The following is a 15,947-nucleotide window of genomic DNA, read 5'->3' on the forward strand; positions in this document are numbered from 1 at the left end:
AATCTGACTTTGAACCCGCACTCAGCTTGCCTGCAATGCCCCCCCCCCCCTCCCCGCGCGCGCTTGCGAAATAGCAAGGACAGCCGGCACTCATGCTTGGAGAGTTGGTGAAGTCACCACTCTCCAAGCATGAGCGCGGTCAGCGGCACAGGGGGCTCAGCCCAAGACATGTGAATGCGCTCACAAGTGATATTTTTATTTGCTATATATATATATATCTATATATATATATATACACTACTGTATGTTAAAAGCAAATGTAGTGGAATGTAAATATAAAAAAATACATATCTTTATTTCTATTTTGCATTTATGTAAACAAACTATGATTGTAATAAGATTATATACCTTGTAATGTGTGTGTGTCAATAGCACAGGGATGTGCTGCGGTTGTGATGGCGTTAATATTAATAACTAACACTGCACTCGGGTTAAAAGACAATGTTTAATAATTAAAAAGGATTACCAAATAAGATTAAAAAATTATGGAAATAAACTTACATTATGTAAGATTAAATATGAAAAATTATATATATAATTTTTCATATTTAATATAATATTTATATATATAATATTTTACTGTTACTACTATTATTTTCATTAATAATGATACTTATGATTAATATAATTTGAATTATTTTTCTTATCCCTATAACTGTATCTTCCTGGCTTTCAGGGGGTTAATCTTTATGCCCCCTGGTATTTGAGGGGGGGGGGTTTTGCCCTCACGGGGGGGGGGTATTATTTTCTTTCGATTTAAGAAGTAATAAAATTGCCCTGGGGTAAGGGGGTGGTCAGCCAGTCACTGAAGTGGGTGGGGAGCGGAGGGTGAGTCGTTAACAGCCACCCAGCAAGCAGCGGGGATGCAGGGGTTAAGTGGCTAAGAAGCTCTCAGGTCCCTTGATTGACAGCTCTAAAGGAGTCAGCCAATGGGAGCGAGACGCCCAGAGCCCACGTGGGGGAGGCGCTCTGTGATTGGCCAGGCGGAGCTACGCTGCCTGCAGGATCCCGGACCCACGTGGAGCTGGCGGCCGCTCATTGAGCAGGAGGGAGGGGCTGCACCGAGCACCGGGAGACAGGCGGGGGCCCGACCGGAGACAGGCTCCGCCTACCGCAGGGACCGGTGAGAGGCCGCACAGGGGGAGACAGGAACCGGGGAGGAAGGAGGGGCCCGGGGAAGCAGAGACCGGAAGGCGGAGGGAGAGGGAGGAGGGATCCTGGGGGAGAGAGGAGAGATGTGGGGGGATCCCATAGCAGGACCTGGTGGGAGAGAGCGGCCTGGGCATCCAGCGAGGGCGCGATATATAATATTAGTTATCCACAGAGGGGGTGGGGAATATATATATTGTGTCATCCACAGAGGGGGTGAGTGTGTATGTATTAGTTAAGGCATATATGTGTATTAACTTAATATACACATACCTAGGTGTATATAGGCAGTGCAGCTATTGATATTACCCCAGCTCTGGCAGCGAATGGGGTTAACAAACTGGTGAGATTGAGATATATAATAATTGTATTACTGTCTATGCCCTGCTCACCTCACATACAGTGTATATATTCTTTGTACCATGTTTTATACAGGGCTTTGCTGGCCTGCATGCTGCAGATCCATAACATGCTTTTGAGTGTGTTTATTTACTTTTGTATGTAACATTTCTCGTGACACAGGGCACTGGTATCCATGTGTGTGTGTGTGACACCGTGTGATGTTTACAGCTGCTATTTTGGGTTCAAACTGCCGGATTCGAAGTCTTGAGTCCAGTTCTTGGGGGAGGCCCCCCACAAAGGGTAGTTTGGTGCTGCCATGGGACCTGCAGTGTGTTGAAGGTCCTTCTGGAAGCAAAAGGGTTAAGATGGCGTAGGGTTGACATAGAAAACAAAAAGGACCCTGGAATAGTGGGAAGACACGGGAGAACGTGTGTGATTTTGCATGCCATAGTTCTAGGTAATCTATGCCCTTGTTCTCTCCCATTTTGACTATTGTAACTGCTACTAACTGGCCTCAGGCTGCACAACTCTCCCTTGCAATCTATTGTAAATACTGTAGCCAGAATCCTCACCTGGATCAGTCCCTACTCCCCTCCTCTAAGCACTTCCCCCTTCTCCTGGCTTCCCATCAAATTCCAGATCACCTACATGGTTCTTCTCACCTTCCTATATGTGTATGTATATTTGTGTATATAGCTATCATGTTCACACAGATGCTGATACATACCTATACATCCACTCTTTTTTACTCTCTGTATAAACAAAGAAAAGTAAGATGTAAGTGATACCATGAATGGCAAACTCGTGATTTAGATACAAAATCAGCCTGAAGAAGGGACCAATGTGGCCCTGAAAGTTTGCACTCTTTTTATCCATGAGTCCACTATTTAAGACATCACAATCGTCTTCCTTTTCTTTGTCTATTCCAGGGGTCTCAAAACTACGGCCCGGGGGCCACATCAGGCCCCCCACAAGATTTTATCCAGCCCGCAGCAACTTGAAATATATATTTTTGCTCATTTTATATCATTTCCCAGTGTAAGCGCGGCATCCTTTCTTTGTAATTGTCACATTTCTCTTTTGTTCCGAATCATATCATGCTGATTACCCCCCAAAAGATCCAAATAAAACGTATTATTTTATTTATAAAATATTTAAATATATAAATATTATAAAAAGATTTTTTCTTTGGCCCGCGAAAATGTGTAGAATATATACGATGTGTCCCTCGTACTGAAAAGTTTAGAGCCCCTGGTCTATTGTATGGGATAACATGGTACCATTGTGTCTGTCTGTACTCCATATATCTCTGCTCTGATTCCTTCCTACAGTATATAACGGTCTCATTTCCACCTCTGCTGCTTTCTTTCACCTAAAACCTTTCTTCTGCCTTGCTCCTCTCACTGGTAAGGCTGCGGCCAGGTGATGCCGGGCGCGCGCTGCGATGTAACACATTGCTACAATTGTGTGGACAGTGTGTGAGTGTGTGAGCACTCGGTGTACTTGTCTCTGCAAGCAATTTGTTTCTGCTGCTCACTGGCGCATCACGTGAGCTGTTCGCCCAATGAGGGCGGAGCAGCTCTGTGACGTCATGGCCACGCCCCAATGGCGCAACTAGCTGGCCAGGAATCACAGGGCCAAGCAGAGCGCATGAGAGGGCGCTCAAGCGCCAGCGTGCGCGCTCCCAGTGTGGCCGCAGCTTAAAACGCCCGCCTCACCCGCAGTATACGCCAACACACCTCCCCACCTTCCAGTGAAATCTACAAACCCACCTGAAGGCCGCGTTCATAGTGGGTGTGTGACGGAGCGCATGGCACCTCTTCAGCGATTTTGTGCTCATAGGGTTTGTGCGACGGGAAGGCGTGGCGGTTCACCCTCATTGGCTGAACCGTGCACGTAACCCAGTCGTCGCGCGAAAAAACTAAATTATTTGTATTTTAAAAAGTCTGTCTCGCGGTCGCTTTTCATTGGTCGCGCGCACTATGGACGACCTCATAGAGAAGAGGTTTGTGGTTTGTGCCGTCACGCCCACTTGAAACGCGGCCTAAGGTGTTTCAGTGGCCTGGACGGGTAAGCAATGCTCTCCACCCCTACAGAGGCATTTACCCGCGATCAATAGCAGTCACTGCCACCCACTACCTTTTACATCTCTCCCGCGTAGTCTCCCATCACCTCACTTAGATTGCAAGCTCCGCGGGGCAAAGCTTTCCTGTCACACAACATGCTTGTATATTTGTGGCACTAATTGTAACATAATTTCCTATATTCCAATGTCTATTTTGTACAGCGCTGCACACACCGTTGGCGTTATGTAGCTCAAACTATATATACACTGTGTGCATGTCTGTAAATGTTAAAGATGACAGGGTTGGTGTAAATGTGGCGAGTCCTTGTGTGGGGTTGTGGCTGTAAGGTGAGCTGCCACGGTTATAACTCTGTTCACTTTTGCAGGACGGTTCCTGTAAACGGCTGGACACACGGATTACTCACTGACCACGTGTTATAACGCTCTGGGCGGCTGCGCCACCTCCCTGAGGATGTTCCCTCAAAACCGGCCCCCGGTGAGCACCCCAAACTCTCGTTCGCACCCTTGTATATGAATTGTCCCTTGTACGAACCTTTGCTCCTAATGGGACAAACAGTAGTGTGTCAGTGTGTCTCTGTCTCTGTCTGTCTGTCTCTGTCTGTCTGTCTCTGTCTGTCTGTCTCTGTCTGTCTCTGTCTGTCTCTGTCTGTCTCTGTCTGTCTCTGTCTGTCTGTCTCTGTCTGTCTGTCTCTGTCTGTCTCTGTCTGTCTCTGTCTGTCTCTGTCTGTCTCTGTCTGTCTCTGTCTGTCTCTGTCTGTCTCTGTCTGTCTCTGTCTGTCTCTGTCTGTCTCTGTCCGTCTGTCTCTGTCTGTCTCTGTCTGTCTCTGTCTGTCTCTGTCTGTCTCTGTCTGTCTCTGTCTGTCTCTGTCTGTCTCTGTCTGTCTCTGTCTGTCTGTCCGTCTTTCTCTGTCTGTCTGTCTCTGTCTGTCTCTGTCCGTCTGTCTCTGTCTGTCTCTGTCCGTCTGTCTCTGTCTGTCTGTCTCTGTCTGTCTGTCCGTCTGTCTCTGTCTGTCTGTCTGTCTGTCTGTCCGTCTGTCTGTCTGTCCGTCTGTCTCTGTCTGTCTCTGTCTGTCTGTCCGTCTGTCTCTGTCTGTCTCTGTCTGTCTCTGTCTGTCTGTCCGTCTGTCTCTGTCTGTCTCTGTCCGTCTGTCTCTGTCTGTCTGTCCGTCTTTGTCTGTCTGTCTGTCCGTCTGTCTCTGTCTGTCTCTGTCCGTCTGTCTCTGTCTGTCTGTCCGTCTGTCTCTGTCTGTCTCTGTCCGTCTGTCTCTGTCTGTCTCTGTCTGTCTGTCCGTCTGTCTCTGTCTGTCTCTGTCCGTCTGTCTCTGTCTGTCTGTCCGTCTTTCTCTGTCTGTCTGTCCGTCTGTCTCTGTCTGTCTCTGTCCGTCTGTCTCTGTCTGTCTCTGTCTGTCTGTCCGTCTGTCTCTGTCTGTCTCTGTCCGTCTGTCTCTGTCTGTCCGTCTGTCTCTGTCTGTCCGTCTGTCTCTGTCTGTCCGTCTGTCTCTGTCTGTCCGTCTGTCTCTGTCTGTCTCTGTCTGTCTGTCCGTCTTTCTCTGTCTGTCTGTCTGTCTGTCTGTCTGTCTGTCTGTCTGTCTGTCTGTCTGTCTGTCTGTCTGTCTGTCTGTCTGTCCGTCCGTCTGTCTCTGTCTGTCTGTCTGTCTGTCTGTCCGTCCGTCTCTGTCTGTCTGTCTGTCTGTCTCTGTCTGTCTGTCTGTCTCTGTCTGTCTGTCTGTCTGTCTGTCTGTCTGTCTGTCTGTCTGTCTGTCTGTCTGTCTGTCTGTCTGTCTGTCTGTCTGTCCGTCTGTCTCTGTCTGTCCGTCTGTCTCTGTCTGTCTCTCTGTCTGTGTCTAACCCAGGCTGTGCTGAAAAGCTGTGCAATGCAGCAAGCATAAGCTTATATGGGTCCATGTCAAAATTGATTTGAAGCAAAAGGTGGCACTGTGCTCATTTGCATGTCATTTCCCAGAATCCCTTGCTATAGTGGAAGCACTGTATGCTGGGCGATAATGGTGAAAGGCAGGGTTGCAGACCTGTCTAAGGCTGGGGCCATGGTGCCTGCGCTGAGGCGTGCGGAGACTGTGGGAAAGCGGGTGCTTACCCTGGCCGTGGGGGGCTTTCCTGGGGGCGTCACGGAGCTGGTTCGCCCTCATTGGGCAAACCGCTCCCATGACCTGTCTGTCGCGCTTAGAAATCAGTTTAACTGATTTCTCACGCAACACGCGCCCCCTCCTGCTTGTGTCACGCAACACGCGCCCCCTCCCACAAGGACGCGAACACTGCCTTAAGCCAGTTGGTTCGCTCAGCGTGCGGACGCCTCCGCACGGTCTGCAGTACCATGGCCCCAGCCTTAGACATGCAAATGAGCACACAGTAATATCTCCATTTTCTCTTTATTTCTATATATTTTTTTTCATGGTTGAAGTGCTTCCCGCAGTAACACTCGCCTCGGTATAATAGCGCTACGGTTATATTTCTTTGTTTATTTTTACGTTTTCTTGCTCCCTATTTTAGTAATGATGACTGCTGCGCAAACCAGCTTTCTATTTCCCCCTCTCCCCCTGTCCCATTCTCCCTGCGCTCATTCACAGGACATAACACAAGTGGTACGCATTTTGGACAAATGGCCTGTACTTTGTAGAATATAATGGTGATTAAGTAGCTGTTTTAAATTGTAGCCATTTATAAGATGTCCGGAGGGGGCGCTGGGTTAAACCAATCATTCCGAATGTATATTGTGTTTATAATACAGATTGTAGGACTGTATCTGCACACTGCTAAGAACCGCTCTGCACATTAATGTCGCACCCGGTGATAGGAGCGTGCTGACTGAAACGGTTGGGGTGACCATTTTGTGGGAATCCCAACAGGTTTCCTGGAAAGTCCTTGTGAATAATACCATTGCTGTATAGCAAGAGCGGGGAGATTGTTGGAGGGGGAGCAGGACAGACTGATGGTCCCTGGTTAATCATGTTAGATAATATCACTTTGAATAGTATGTGTTTTTTTGTGTGGCCAGTTCCTATCTGTATATGTGCATAATTTGCGTGTGTACTTTATTCCTTTATAGACCTATATAGATGCACATAACATGGAGAGATGTGGGGCCTAGTTTTTATTTGATCAGTGCAGTTTCCTGTCATAGGAAGTGAGGATTGTGTTGCTTAATAATATGGTTTATTGCAGTTGATAAGGAGGGTAAAAAAAAATAAAGAGGAATCTGCTTTCCCAAACCTTCATATTTTGAGCTACAGCACATTTTTTTAACCCCTTCACCGCTGAGCTTTGGCCAGAATGTTAATATGAAGTGATTTGAGTTTGGCTGTAATGTACCTCCTAGTTTTTGGTCGAACGCCTGCTTTTGGTCCCTTCACGGTGAAGGTGCTGAATGCAACACGTTACCTTGGGCAAGTTTCTACCTCCCTGCAAATATTGCATTGTAAGGTCTGTGGGCAGGGACCATGCATTTGACTTTTGTTCTGGGATGTTCCGTACACAAGAATAGGTTACACTGTAACACCGTCACTGCCAGTAGGTTCTGTAATAGATTGCTGGCCATGCTATAGTTTTTGCAATGCATTGCTGACCTCTCTGGCATGTAAGGGATTACTGGCCGGTGCTGTCCGTGTCTGCAGCACTTCACATGGAGTAACCAGTATCTGTCCCAAAGAGCTTGCAATCTAGATTTTGCCCGGGGGGTACAGAGGGAAGGGAGAAGAGCAGTATCCCACTTCAGAGGCTGGCTTTTGTGTTTGAATGCTGACCACCTCCCTTTTCGCAGAGTCACCTGCAGGCGTCCGCTGTTGCCTCCGCCGTGGCAGCTAGCGCAGCAGCGGCATCCCAGCAGTCCCTGAAGCTGACGTACCCCGAGACGCTGGACCGGATCAAGGAGGAGTTCCAGTTCCTGCAGAGTCAGTATCATAGGTGAGACGTCCCGTCCCGGACAGATCAGCACCTGGGGGCGGGGGATTGCATTAATACCACACGAAAAATTATTGTGAAATCTGCCGATCCACAGAAAAAGCTCCAAGTTAAAGGGTTAATGGGTAAACCTCTGTTCAGTACCATTTATATACAGATGGGTGCTATGTGTATGTAATATGCATTGTGTGTGTGTGTGTGTGTGTGTGTTCACACACACACTCTCCCTCCCCCTTATGGAAGGAGATGAAGTGTCAGATGAGAGGTTAATCACAGCCCTATATAATCCTAATAGAGGTGTGTGTGTGTACTCTGGTTATATTTGTTGCTGGGAGGATCTCCTCCCCTCCCCCTCCTCCCTTCCCCCTCCCCCCTTCCCCTCCTCCCCCAGGGCTACTGCAGAGATTTCTCCTCTCTCTGTATAAACAGAATCAATAGTTGGAGATGCTCACAGAAGCAGCAGCAGCTGTCAGGAGTCTGACAGATAAAACCTGGAATCTGCTCTCTTAAGGTTCTGTGAGGGGGAGCCCACATGGGGTGTCCCTGTATGGCCTGGAACTAGGGGGTTAAATAGGAAACTATTGTATATTGTGTGTATGGCTACGTATGTATATATCTATACATTCATAATCATAGTATCTCATATGGTATTTACACTTGTACACACGTATGCTATTATACATGTGTATACATATATGACGATATACACGTCTGTGTATAAATGTATACACTAATAAGAAATATACATATAGGAATTGTTTGCGTAGAATTTTATGTTTAACACGCACCCAGGTAGACCCGCCCCACGTATTGCGCGCAACTGATCGAAAACAATGGCTGCTTCTCCGGTGCGTTTCCTGATGTAGCCTGGAAGCGGTTGCAATAACTGCCACAACGCGGTGTATATGTATAATATAATCTCCAGCCATTGTCTGCACTGCTGGATGAAGGCCTCCCGAATCATCTTCCAGGTACTGCGGTTGCAAGCATCTCTTCTCCACATTGCTCCAACAAGTTTCATCATTTCTTCCTCCCGTCTTGCTGTTGGCCACCCTCTTGGTTTTTTTTTTTTTTTTTTTATATCCCTTGGAATCCAGTTCAGCATCATCTTTGTCCAACGATGGTAATGTCTTCTTGTCATATGTCCGGCGCACTGCCAATTTTTAATTTCCTGAGCATAAACTTGTGGGACCCATTGCCATGGATAAGTCCCACCTTGTAGCTGGGGTAGGACAGGAGAAGTTACACCTGTAGGAGGACATATATTGCCACACCTCCCCTTTACAGGTAGGCTTTTTTTTTTGTTTTTGTCCTACTAAGCTGAAGTTAAGTGTTTGTTGTTTTTTGGTTACAGAAATTCTCGGGTTTACCTGACTGCTTGCAGTCGTCGACCTAGAGTGAGTTCTTGCTTCTCTCTCCCTTGGAAGCCTCGGTGATCCGCACCCTGTGGGTGGTTGACTGTCAGGGGAAGCTCCAGCGTGAGCTCTACTGCAAAGGTCGTTCTGACGGAAGCTGACTTTGGATGTGCCCAGGAGGTCTGATATTATTTTGCCTGTCCTGTGGCTTGCGTATACCCCTTCCATGGGTGATTCGTGCGGCGGCATGCTACTCCCTCCTGCACCGGGCGCACTTTTTGTTTCCCCTCTGCCGGCTGGCACCCTATGATATCACGGTGCTCCCACCGTAAACCTTAAAGGGATCCCGGCTCCACTCTCTACTGCTCTGCTTGTGAGAAGACACAGAGGAAACATGTGTGCTCATTTAAAAATGATCCGCATTCCATATTGGGACAAGGGATGCTGCCTCATCTAAAGCTTCAGCTGTTAAGGTGTGAAGGTAAGCATCAAGGAAGTTGGATTAGTTTTATCAATTAATGTAAAAATGGCTGGAATTCTTCATGTCTGTCACCGTGCGCCAGGTCCTCCGTTCGATGAAGGGGCTTCAGATCTTCCACGCAGCCTGCCACAAAGAGAACCAAATACTGTTCAGCCTGTGACCAGCCCACACTGGAGAATAAAAAGTTAAGTTGAAATTGTCTGAGGCCGCAAGGGAACCTGCGGAACACGTGTCTGAGTTCTCCTGGGTGAAGGAGGCAGTAACTCGAGGTATCAAAATGGCCTCTTCTCAGCCCAAAGGAAATAGGCATAAGAGGACACACTCTTATACTAGTCTGGATGGGCTACTGGATTTGGGCTCGGACGAGCATTATCAGTGGAGGCAGAGCTGCAATCAGATGAAGCAATTGTAACGGAAGAACCATCTACCGGCTGATGTGGCGCTCGTAGATCCACTTATTAAGCAAGTTTTGATGATTGTTAATTCGGTCCCTCATGCTGAATCTTAAGAATTGGATGTTTAGAGGCACGCAGAGGAAGCCTAGAACCTTCCTAGTCCATGATGTAGTTAAGCACATGGTTAAATCAGAATAGTCTCAACCTAACAAAGGTTTGGAAACCAAGAAAATTCTAAAGTGGATGCCACGATCCCGAGCTTCGCCAGGATGCCCATACCGGTGGTATATGATGCAACTTCTTTTCGGGATTTCATGAACAGATTAATGGTGAGCACTCAGAGTTTTTCATAGCTGCAAGAGCATCTTGCAGAACGGTAGCCATAACGTCAGTCTCCGGAGCTATGAAGTTATGGATTTCCAATGTGGAAGAAGTATTTGAGAAAGGAGTGAAGAGATCATCCATCAGTGCTCTTTCAGAAATGAATTTGGTTGCCAATTTCATTTCAGAGGCATCTTTAGATTGTTATACTATCTACCGGGTCTATGGCCTTGTCGGTGACAGCCAGACGGACGCTCTGGCTTTGTGGATTATCCCTGAAGAGGCAATTTTGATGTTCAGAATTCCAAGGAACAGAGAGGCTTGAAACAAAGCCTAAATAATGTATTAAAAGACCAGGCAATAAAACCAGTTCCCTTACATCAAAGGTTTCAGGGATTCTACTTTGTCATGTTCCTGGTACGAAAAAAGAACAGGTCATTCAGTCTTGGATCTCGAGCATCAACAATTTTTTATAGAGGCGAGTTCAGAATGGAGTAGTTGAAATCCATTGCAGTGGTAGATTACAACTATTGGATGGTCTCCGTAATTCAGGCACCCATTTTCACATCCCGATAGCCAGCACTCCTCAAAAATATCTAAGGTTTGCAATAGGCCAAACTAATTATCAGTTCTCTGCTTTCATTTGGTCTTGCAACATCTACTGTACAAGAACCATCACAAAAGTTTTAGTGACTTTGGTTGCAGAGCTAAAAGAATGCCATTCAGAGATTCTGTTATCTCGACTATCTCTTTCTAAAGGCTTAAGACCAATCTTCTTTGTCACCTTGCAAGAGTACTGGAATTTTTAGGTCTTTGTGGGTGGGTAGTAAACAGAAGAAAACATCACCTCTGTTCCCTCCCAAAACCTAAGGTTCTTAGGTGTTCAATTCCAGACGTCAAAGGGAGTAGTCATCCTAACAAAAGACAAAGCCTAATGAACAGGATCAAAGCGATCAGAAACGGTGACTTATCTAAAGGCACTGTATGGAGCTGATCGGCATTCTATCTTTCGCCATGCAGGGTGTCAAATGGGTAAGATGGCACACGCAATTATGCCAAGTAAATGTCATTGGTCAATGGGACAAAAGGAAAGGAGACCCGCTTCAGAATTCTGCTTCCACAACAGGTAAAATAATCTTTAATCTGGAGACGGAAGAGCATTTAAAACTGTCATACGTTGCAAGACCAAGATTATATCTACATTTATTTATTTATAAAATGTTTTACCAGGAAGTAATGCATTGAGAGTTACCTCTCGTTTTCAAGTATGTCCTGGGCATAGAGCTAAGATGACAAAGAATACATGTTTACAAATACATAGTTACATAAGTGAACAGGGTATACATTATATACAAGACATTGCAGGCACAGTTAGAGATCTTGCTGATTTTAAAGGTGCAAGTGGTACAGGCTTGGGTGCCCAACTTGGCTCTCTCTCGGCCCAAGGAAAATGGGCAGTCATAAATCAAACGCCAGCAAATATTTTAGAAGAGAGAATTTATGCAAGCAATAATCCACTTCCCCCCCTCCCTTGCCCCCCCCCCCTGGAAATAATAGGGAAAAGTTTAAGTCAGATTGGACAATCTCACGATGGTAACTTACCTAAGAACAAGGCGTCTGCTTTTAATTGGAAGAGCTTTTGCATATCTTCAAACAGACAGAGAAACATCTGGAAGACCTTACAGCAATGTATATTCTGGGAAACTTAAATTCGCAAGCAGATTTTCTAATTTGGATGATGGGGATGGTCCCTTTCAGACAACACCTTTCCCCAGATTGTTCATAGACGGAAGGCTACATATCGATTTGATTGATTCGGCCGAAAACAAAAAGCTTTTCATTCAGAGGCTTCATATACACAGACTCCCTCTCATTCAGATGGGAATTTAATCTACTCTACATCTTCCCTCCAGTACCTCTAATACCAATGGTACACCGGAAGATAAAACAAGACAAAGCCAAAGTAGTGGCTATCATTCAATTTTGGACTGGCAGTTCATGGTTTCCCCCTAATCATCCACATGTTTTGGGATAAACCGTGGAAATTACTGGTGTCAGCAGACCTATTACAGGGGCAAATTTATCATTCCATACCAGAGCGTTTTGGCTTTGGCGACCTGCAGGCTGAGCGGTGCTCCCTACACTGGGGGGGGGGGGGGCCTCAGTACCAGTTCTTTAAAAGTCCAAGTTTTAGCAAACCATTGGCCACTCTAGATCTGGTAACAGTTTTTTTTTTTCTCCAGGATATATTCTCCCCCCACCCCCTTCCCCTTACTTCTCCATGGAATCTGCCTCTGGTTTTGTAAGCTCTCACTAAGTTTCCATTTGAACCACTCCAACAAGCTTCTCTCATGAACCTAACTTTGAAGATGGTTCTATTGGTGGTAGTGCTGGCAGCTTGTAGAATTGGTTAACTATAAGGTCCATCAATAAAGCAACCTTTCCTGGTATTTGATCAGGACAAAGTAGGCCAGTACTTCTATTTTTTCCCCCCAAAGGTCGTATTGTTTTTCCATTTAAATCAGGAAATTATTTTACCCTCGTTTTGTCCAAATTCAGCGAATACGAAGGAACAACTTCTACATTCTTTTAGATGTCGTGAGATGTCTGAAGCTCTACCTTGGTGTTAAGAGAAGGTTCACTCAAGGTACTTGCAGAAAAACGCTACAGGTGCACAAAAACGACAGTCCAGTATGACCACAAACGACAGTCCAGCATGACTACAAAAACAGCAGATAGCTCCAAAGAAGACTATAGTGGCCCTTCGGTGGTCTTCAAAATACAAAAAAATGTTTAACAGGGATCAATGTTTCAGTTCAAAGAACCTTTTAAGATACAGTGGTCAACAAATACATGATATAGATATATATCTCCTTAAAGGGCGCCAAAGAAAAAGGTGCCAAACCTCCATAGTGCTACTGCTGCAAATAAAGAAAAGCAGCATGGCTCCAACTAACCCATTGTCGTAAAGTGCATAATGCAGATATAAATAAGGTTATAAAAGTATCTCTAATTTTAAAAATAAATCAAATGTATATAGTCAAAAACAGTCAATATAAAAATGAGAATAGCATATAGTGTGGTCTATGGTGGTAGACGTACAGTATATTCATAGAAGGGGAAAGCACATGTTTTGAGACTCATACGCCAAAAGGTATGGAGCATGGCTCAAGAGAAGCCATACATTCATAGAACATCATGCATCATTTCCTACATCCGTAGATTAGTACATCAGTATATATACATCATTGGTCAGCATGTCTAGTGCTAGTGTTGACTTTAGCATTTAGCTTGAGACCCGAGTAAGAGACTTGGTCAGAAAGTCTATTTATCTATATACTGATGTAGTCATTTACAAGTTTTGCTTTGGGGACATGGTGTCTTCCTGCCGCACCCCCTTGCTGATCTTTATCTTGCTTGTATCTTCATGCAGTCTTAATGGCTGATGTGGCACTCGTAACTGTTCTTTATAATATCATTGTAGGCTGCTTCAGCACTTTGTATTCTTAATGCGTTTAAATGGTTGAGGTGTAGACAGAATCAAATGCTTTTTGGTGATCTATGAATCCTAAGCAGAGTGGTAGATCATATTCATTTATTCTGCAAATCACTTCTTGCACAACTTGGATGTGGTCCATTGTGTTATGTGCACATTGAAATCCCACATGTACGCTAGGCTAGGAAAAGTCCAGGGTCTGCTGCAGTCGATTAGGGAGACCTATGTTCATTTCTTCTTGCGATATGTCCGACTACTGCCATTTAAAAAAAACATTTTGTGTGTGTGTGTGTGTGTATGTATGTATATGTATATATATATGTATATATATAGAGATAGAGATAGAGATAGAGATAGAGATAGATAGATAGATATATAGGCATACCCCGCTTTAAGTACACTCACTTTAAGTACACTCGCGAGTAAGTACATCTCGCTCAATAGGCAAACGGCAGTTCACGCATGCGCCTGTCAGCACGTCCTGAACAGCAATACCAGCTCCCAAGCTGTGCGCAAGCGGGGAGACTATAGAGCCTATTACACATGTGTTATTTACATCAGTTATGCACGTATATGACGATTGCAGTACAGAACATGCATCGATAAGTGGAAAAAAGGTAGTGCTTCACTTTAAGTACATTTTCGCTTTACATACATGCTCCGGGCCCATTGTGTACGTTAATGCGGGGTATGCCTGTATACCTTTCTCTCATGCACGTAAAAAAAGGTGTGTGTGTTATATATATAATATACATATATATATTATACACACGTGTGTGTGTATATATATATATATATATATATATATATATATATATATATATATATATATATATATATATATATATATATATATATATATATATATATATATATATATATATAATATACGCATACATATGGGTTGCTTGGATTATATTGTATAAACCATATGATCATTGGTTGTACCTGGTAGGTATCTGGAGGCTTTGCTTTTTAGGGAAGGTCAGTCCTTTGATTCACAATTGAACTTTGTGTGTTTGCAGTCTTAAGATGGAGTGTGAGAAGCTAGCAACAGAGAAAACCGAGATCCAGCGGCATTATGTCATGGTAAGTTGGAGACTAGGGTCCTTGTGAGTGGGAAATGGGGGAATTATCTGGGGGAGTGGGGAGACAGGGTGTGGGGGAGGTCCTCAGTGTAAATGGGCAAGGGGGGGGCTTATAGTGAGTGTGGGTGTGGGGAGGAGGCAGGCACTGAGCCCTGCTAAGTATGATTAGGTTTTCATTCCCTCACTAACCTTCCTTTCCTTTCAGTATTACGAGATGTCTTATGGGCTAAATATTGAAATGCACAAACAGGTGAGTCCTGCCTCCCTCCTCCCCTGTACACCTGCTACTGACCCTATCATGTCCCTGCTCATTCCAGTTCCCTGTCACTCTGACTGTGAATGGAAATGTGACAATTGTATGTATTTAATTTCTTTTGTTACAAAATATTTAATTTGGTTGGCATGATGTAAACGCACCGTTATCTGTTCTGGTTTGCCATTCTATGTCTTACTCAGAGGTGGCACTAACCAGGCACCATATTAACCCCTTCTGCCAGGGAGCACTGCAGCGCACTGTGATGCCTTCTCTTCTCTGACTGTCGCTCTGACTGTCGCTCTGACTGTCTCGCTCTGTCTGTCTCTCGCTCTGTCTGTCTCTCGCTCTGTCTGTCTCTCGCTCTGTCTGTCTCTCGCTCTGTCTGTCTCTCGCTCTGTCTGTCTCTCGCTCTGTCTGTCTCTCGCTCTCTGTCTGTCTCTCGCTCTCTGTCTGTCTCTCGCTCTCTGTCTGTCTCTCGCTCTCTGTCTGTCTCTCGCTCTCTGTCTGTCTCTCGCTCTCTGTCTGTCTCTCGCTCTCTGTCTGTCTCTCGCTCTCTGTCTGTCTCTCGCTCTCTGTCTGTCTCTCGCTCTCTGTCTGTCTCTCGCTCTCTGTCTGTCTCTCGCTCTCTGTCTGTCTCTCGCTCTCTGTCTGTCTCTCGCTCTCTGTCTGTCTCTCGCTCTCTGTCTGTCTCTCGCTCTCTGTCTGTCTCTCGCTCTCTGTCTGTCTCTCGCTCTCTGTCTGTCTCTCGCTCTCTGTCTGTCTCTCGCTCTCTGTCTGTCTCTCGCTCTCTGTCTGTCTGTCTGTCTGTCTGTCTCTCGCTCTCTGTCTGTCTGCCTGTCTGTCTGTCTCTCGCTCTCTGTCTGTCTGCCTGTCTGTCTGTCTCTCGCTCTCTGTCTGTCTGTCTGTCTGTCTCTCGCTCTCTGTCTGTCTGTCTGTCTGTCTGTCTCTCGCTCTCTGTCTGTCTGTCTGTCTCTCGCTCTCTGTCTGTCTGTCTGTCTCTCGCTCTCTGTCTGTCTGTCTGTCTGTCTCTCGCTCTCTGTCTGTCTGTCTGTCTGTCTCTCGC

General features: G+C 45.6%; 1 protein-coding gene across 4 annotated transcripts; it reads left to right on the top strand.

Moving 5' to 3' along the window:
• The first annotated feature begins 968 nt into the window (after positions 1-968).
• On the top strand, positions 969-15,049 carry LOC142476308 (transducin-like enhancer protein 1). Of its 4 annotated transcripts, XM_075581756.1 has the most exons (6): positions 974-1,123; positions 2,421-2,529; positions 3,943-4,052; positions 7,353-7,495; positions 14,566-14,629; positions 14,834-15,049. In XM_075581756.1, exons 3-6 carry the CDS (start codon positions 4,029-4,031, stop codon positions 15,032-15,034), a joined length of 432 nt encoding a protein of 143 aa, XP_075437871.1. In that variant the 5' UTR covers positions 974-1,123; positions 2,421-2,529; positions 3,943-4,028; the 3' UTR covers positions 15,035-15,049. The 4 variants fall into 4 exon arrangements, with proteins under 4 accessions (XP_075437870.1, XP_075437871.1, XP_075437872.1 ...); XM_075581755.1 differs by lacking the exon at positions 2,421-2,529 and having other exon boundaries at positions 969-1,123; XM_075581757.1 differs by lacking the exons at positions 974-1,123; positions 2,421-2,529 and adding an exon at positions 1,256-1,492.
• The last annotated feature ends 898 nt before the right edge of the window (positions 15,050-15,947 follow it).

Source organism: Ascaphus truei, unplaced genomic scaffold, assembly GCF_040206685.1.
Source record: "Ascaphus truei isolate aAscTru1 unplaced genomic scaffold, aAscTru1.hap1 HAP1_SCAFFOLD_1562, whole genome shotgun sequence".
In the NCBI taxonomy this organism is placed as follows: Eukaryota; Metazoa; Chordata; class Amphibia; order Anura; family Ascaphidae; genus Ascaphus; species Ascaphus truei.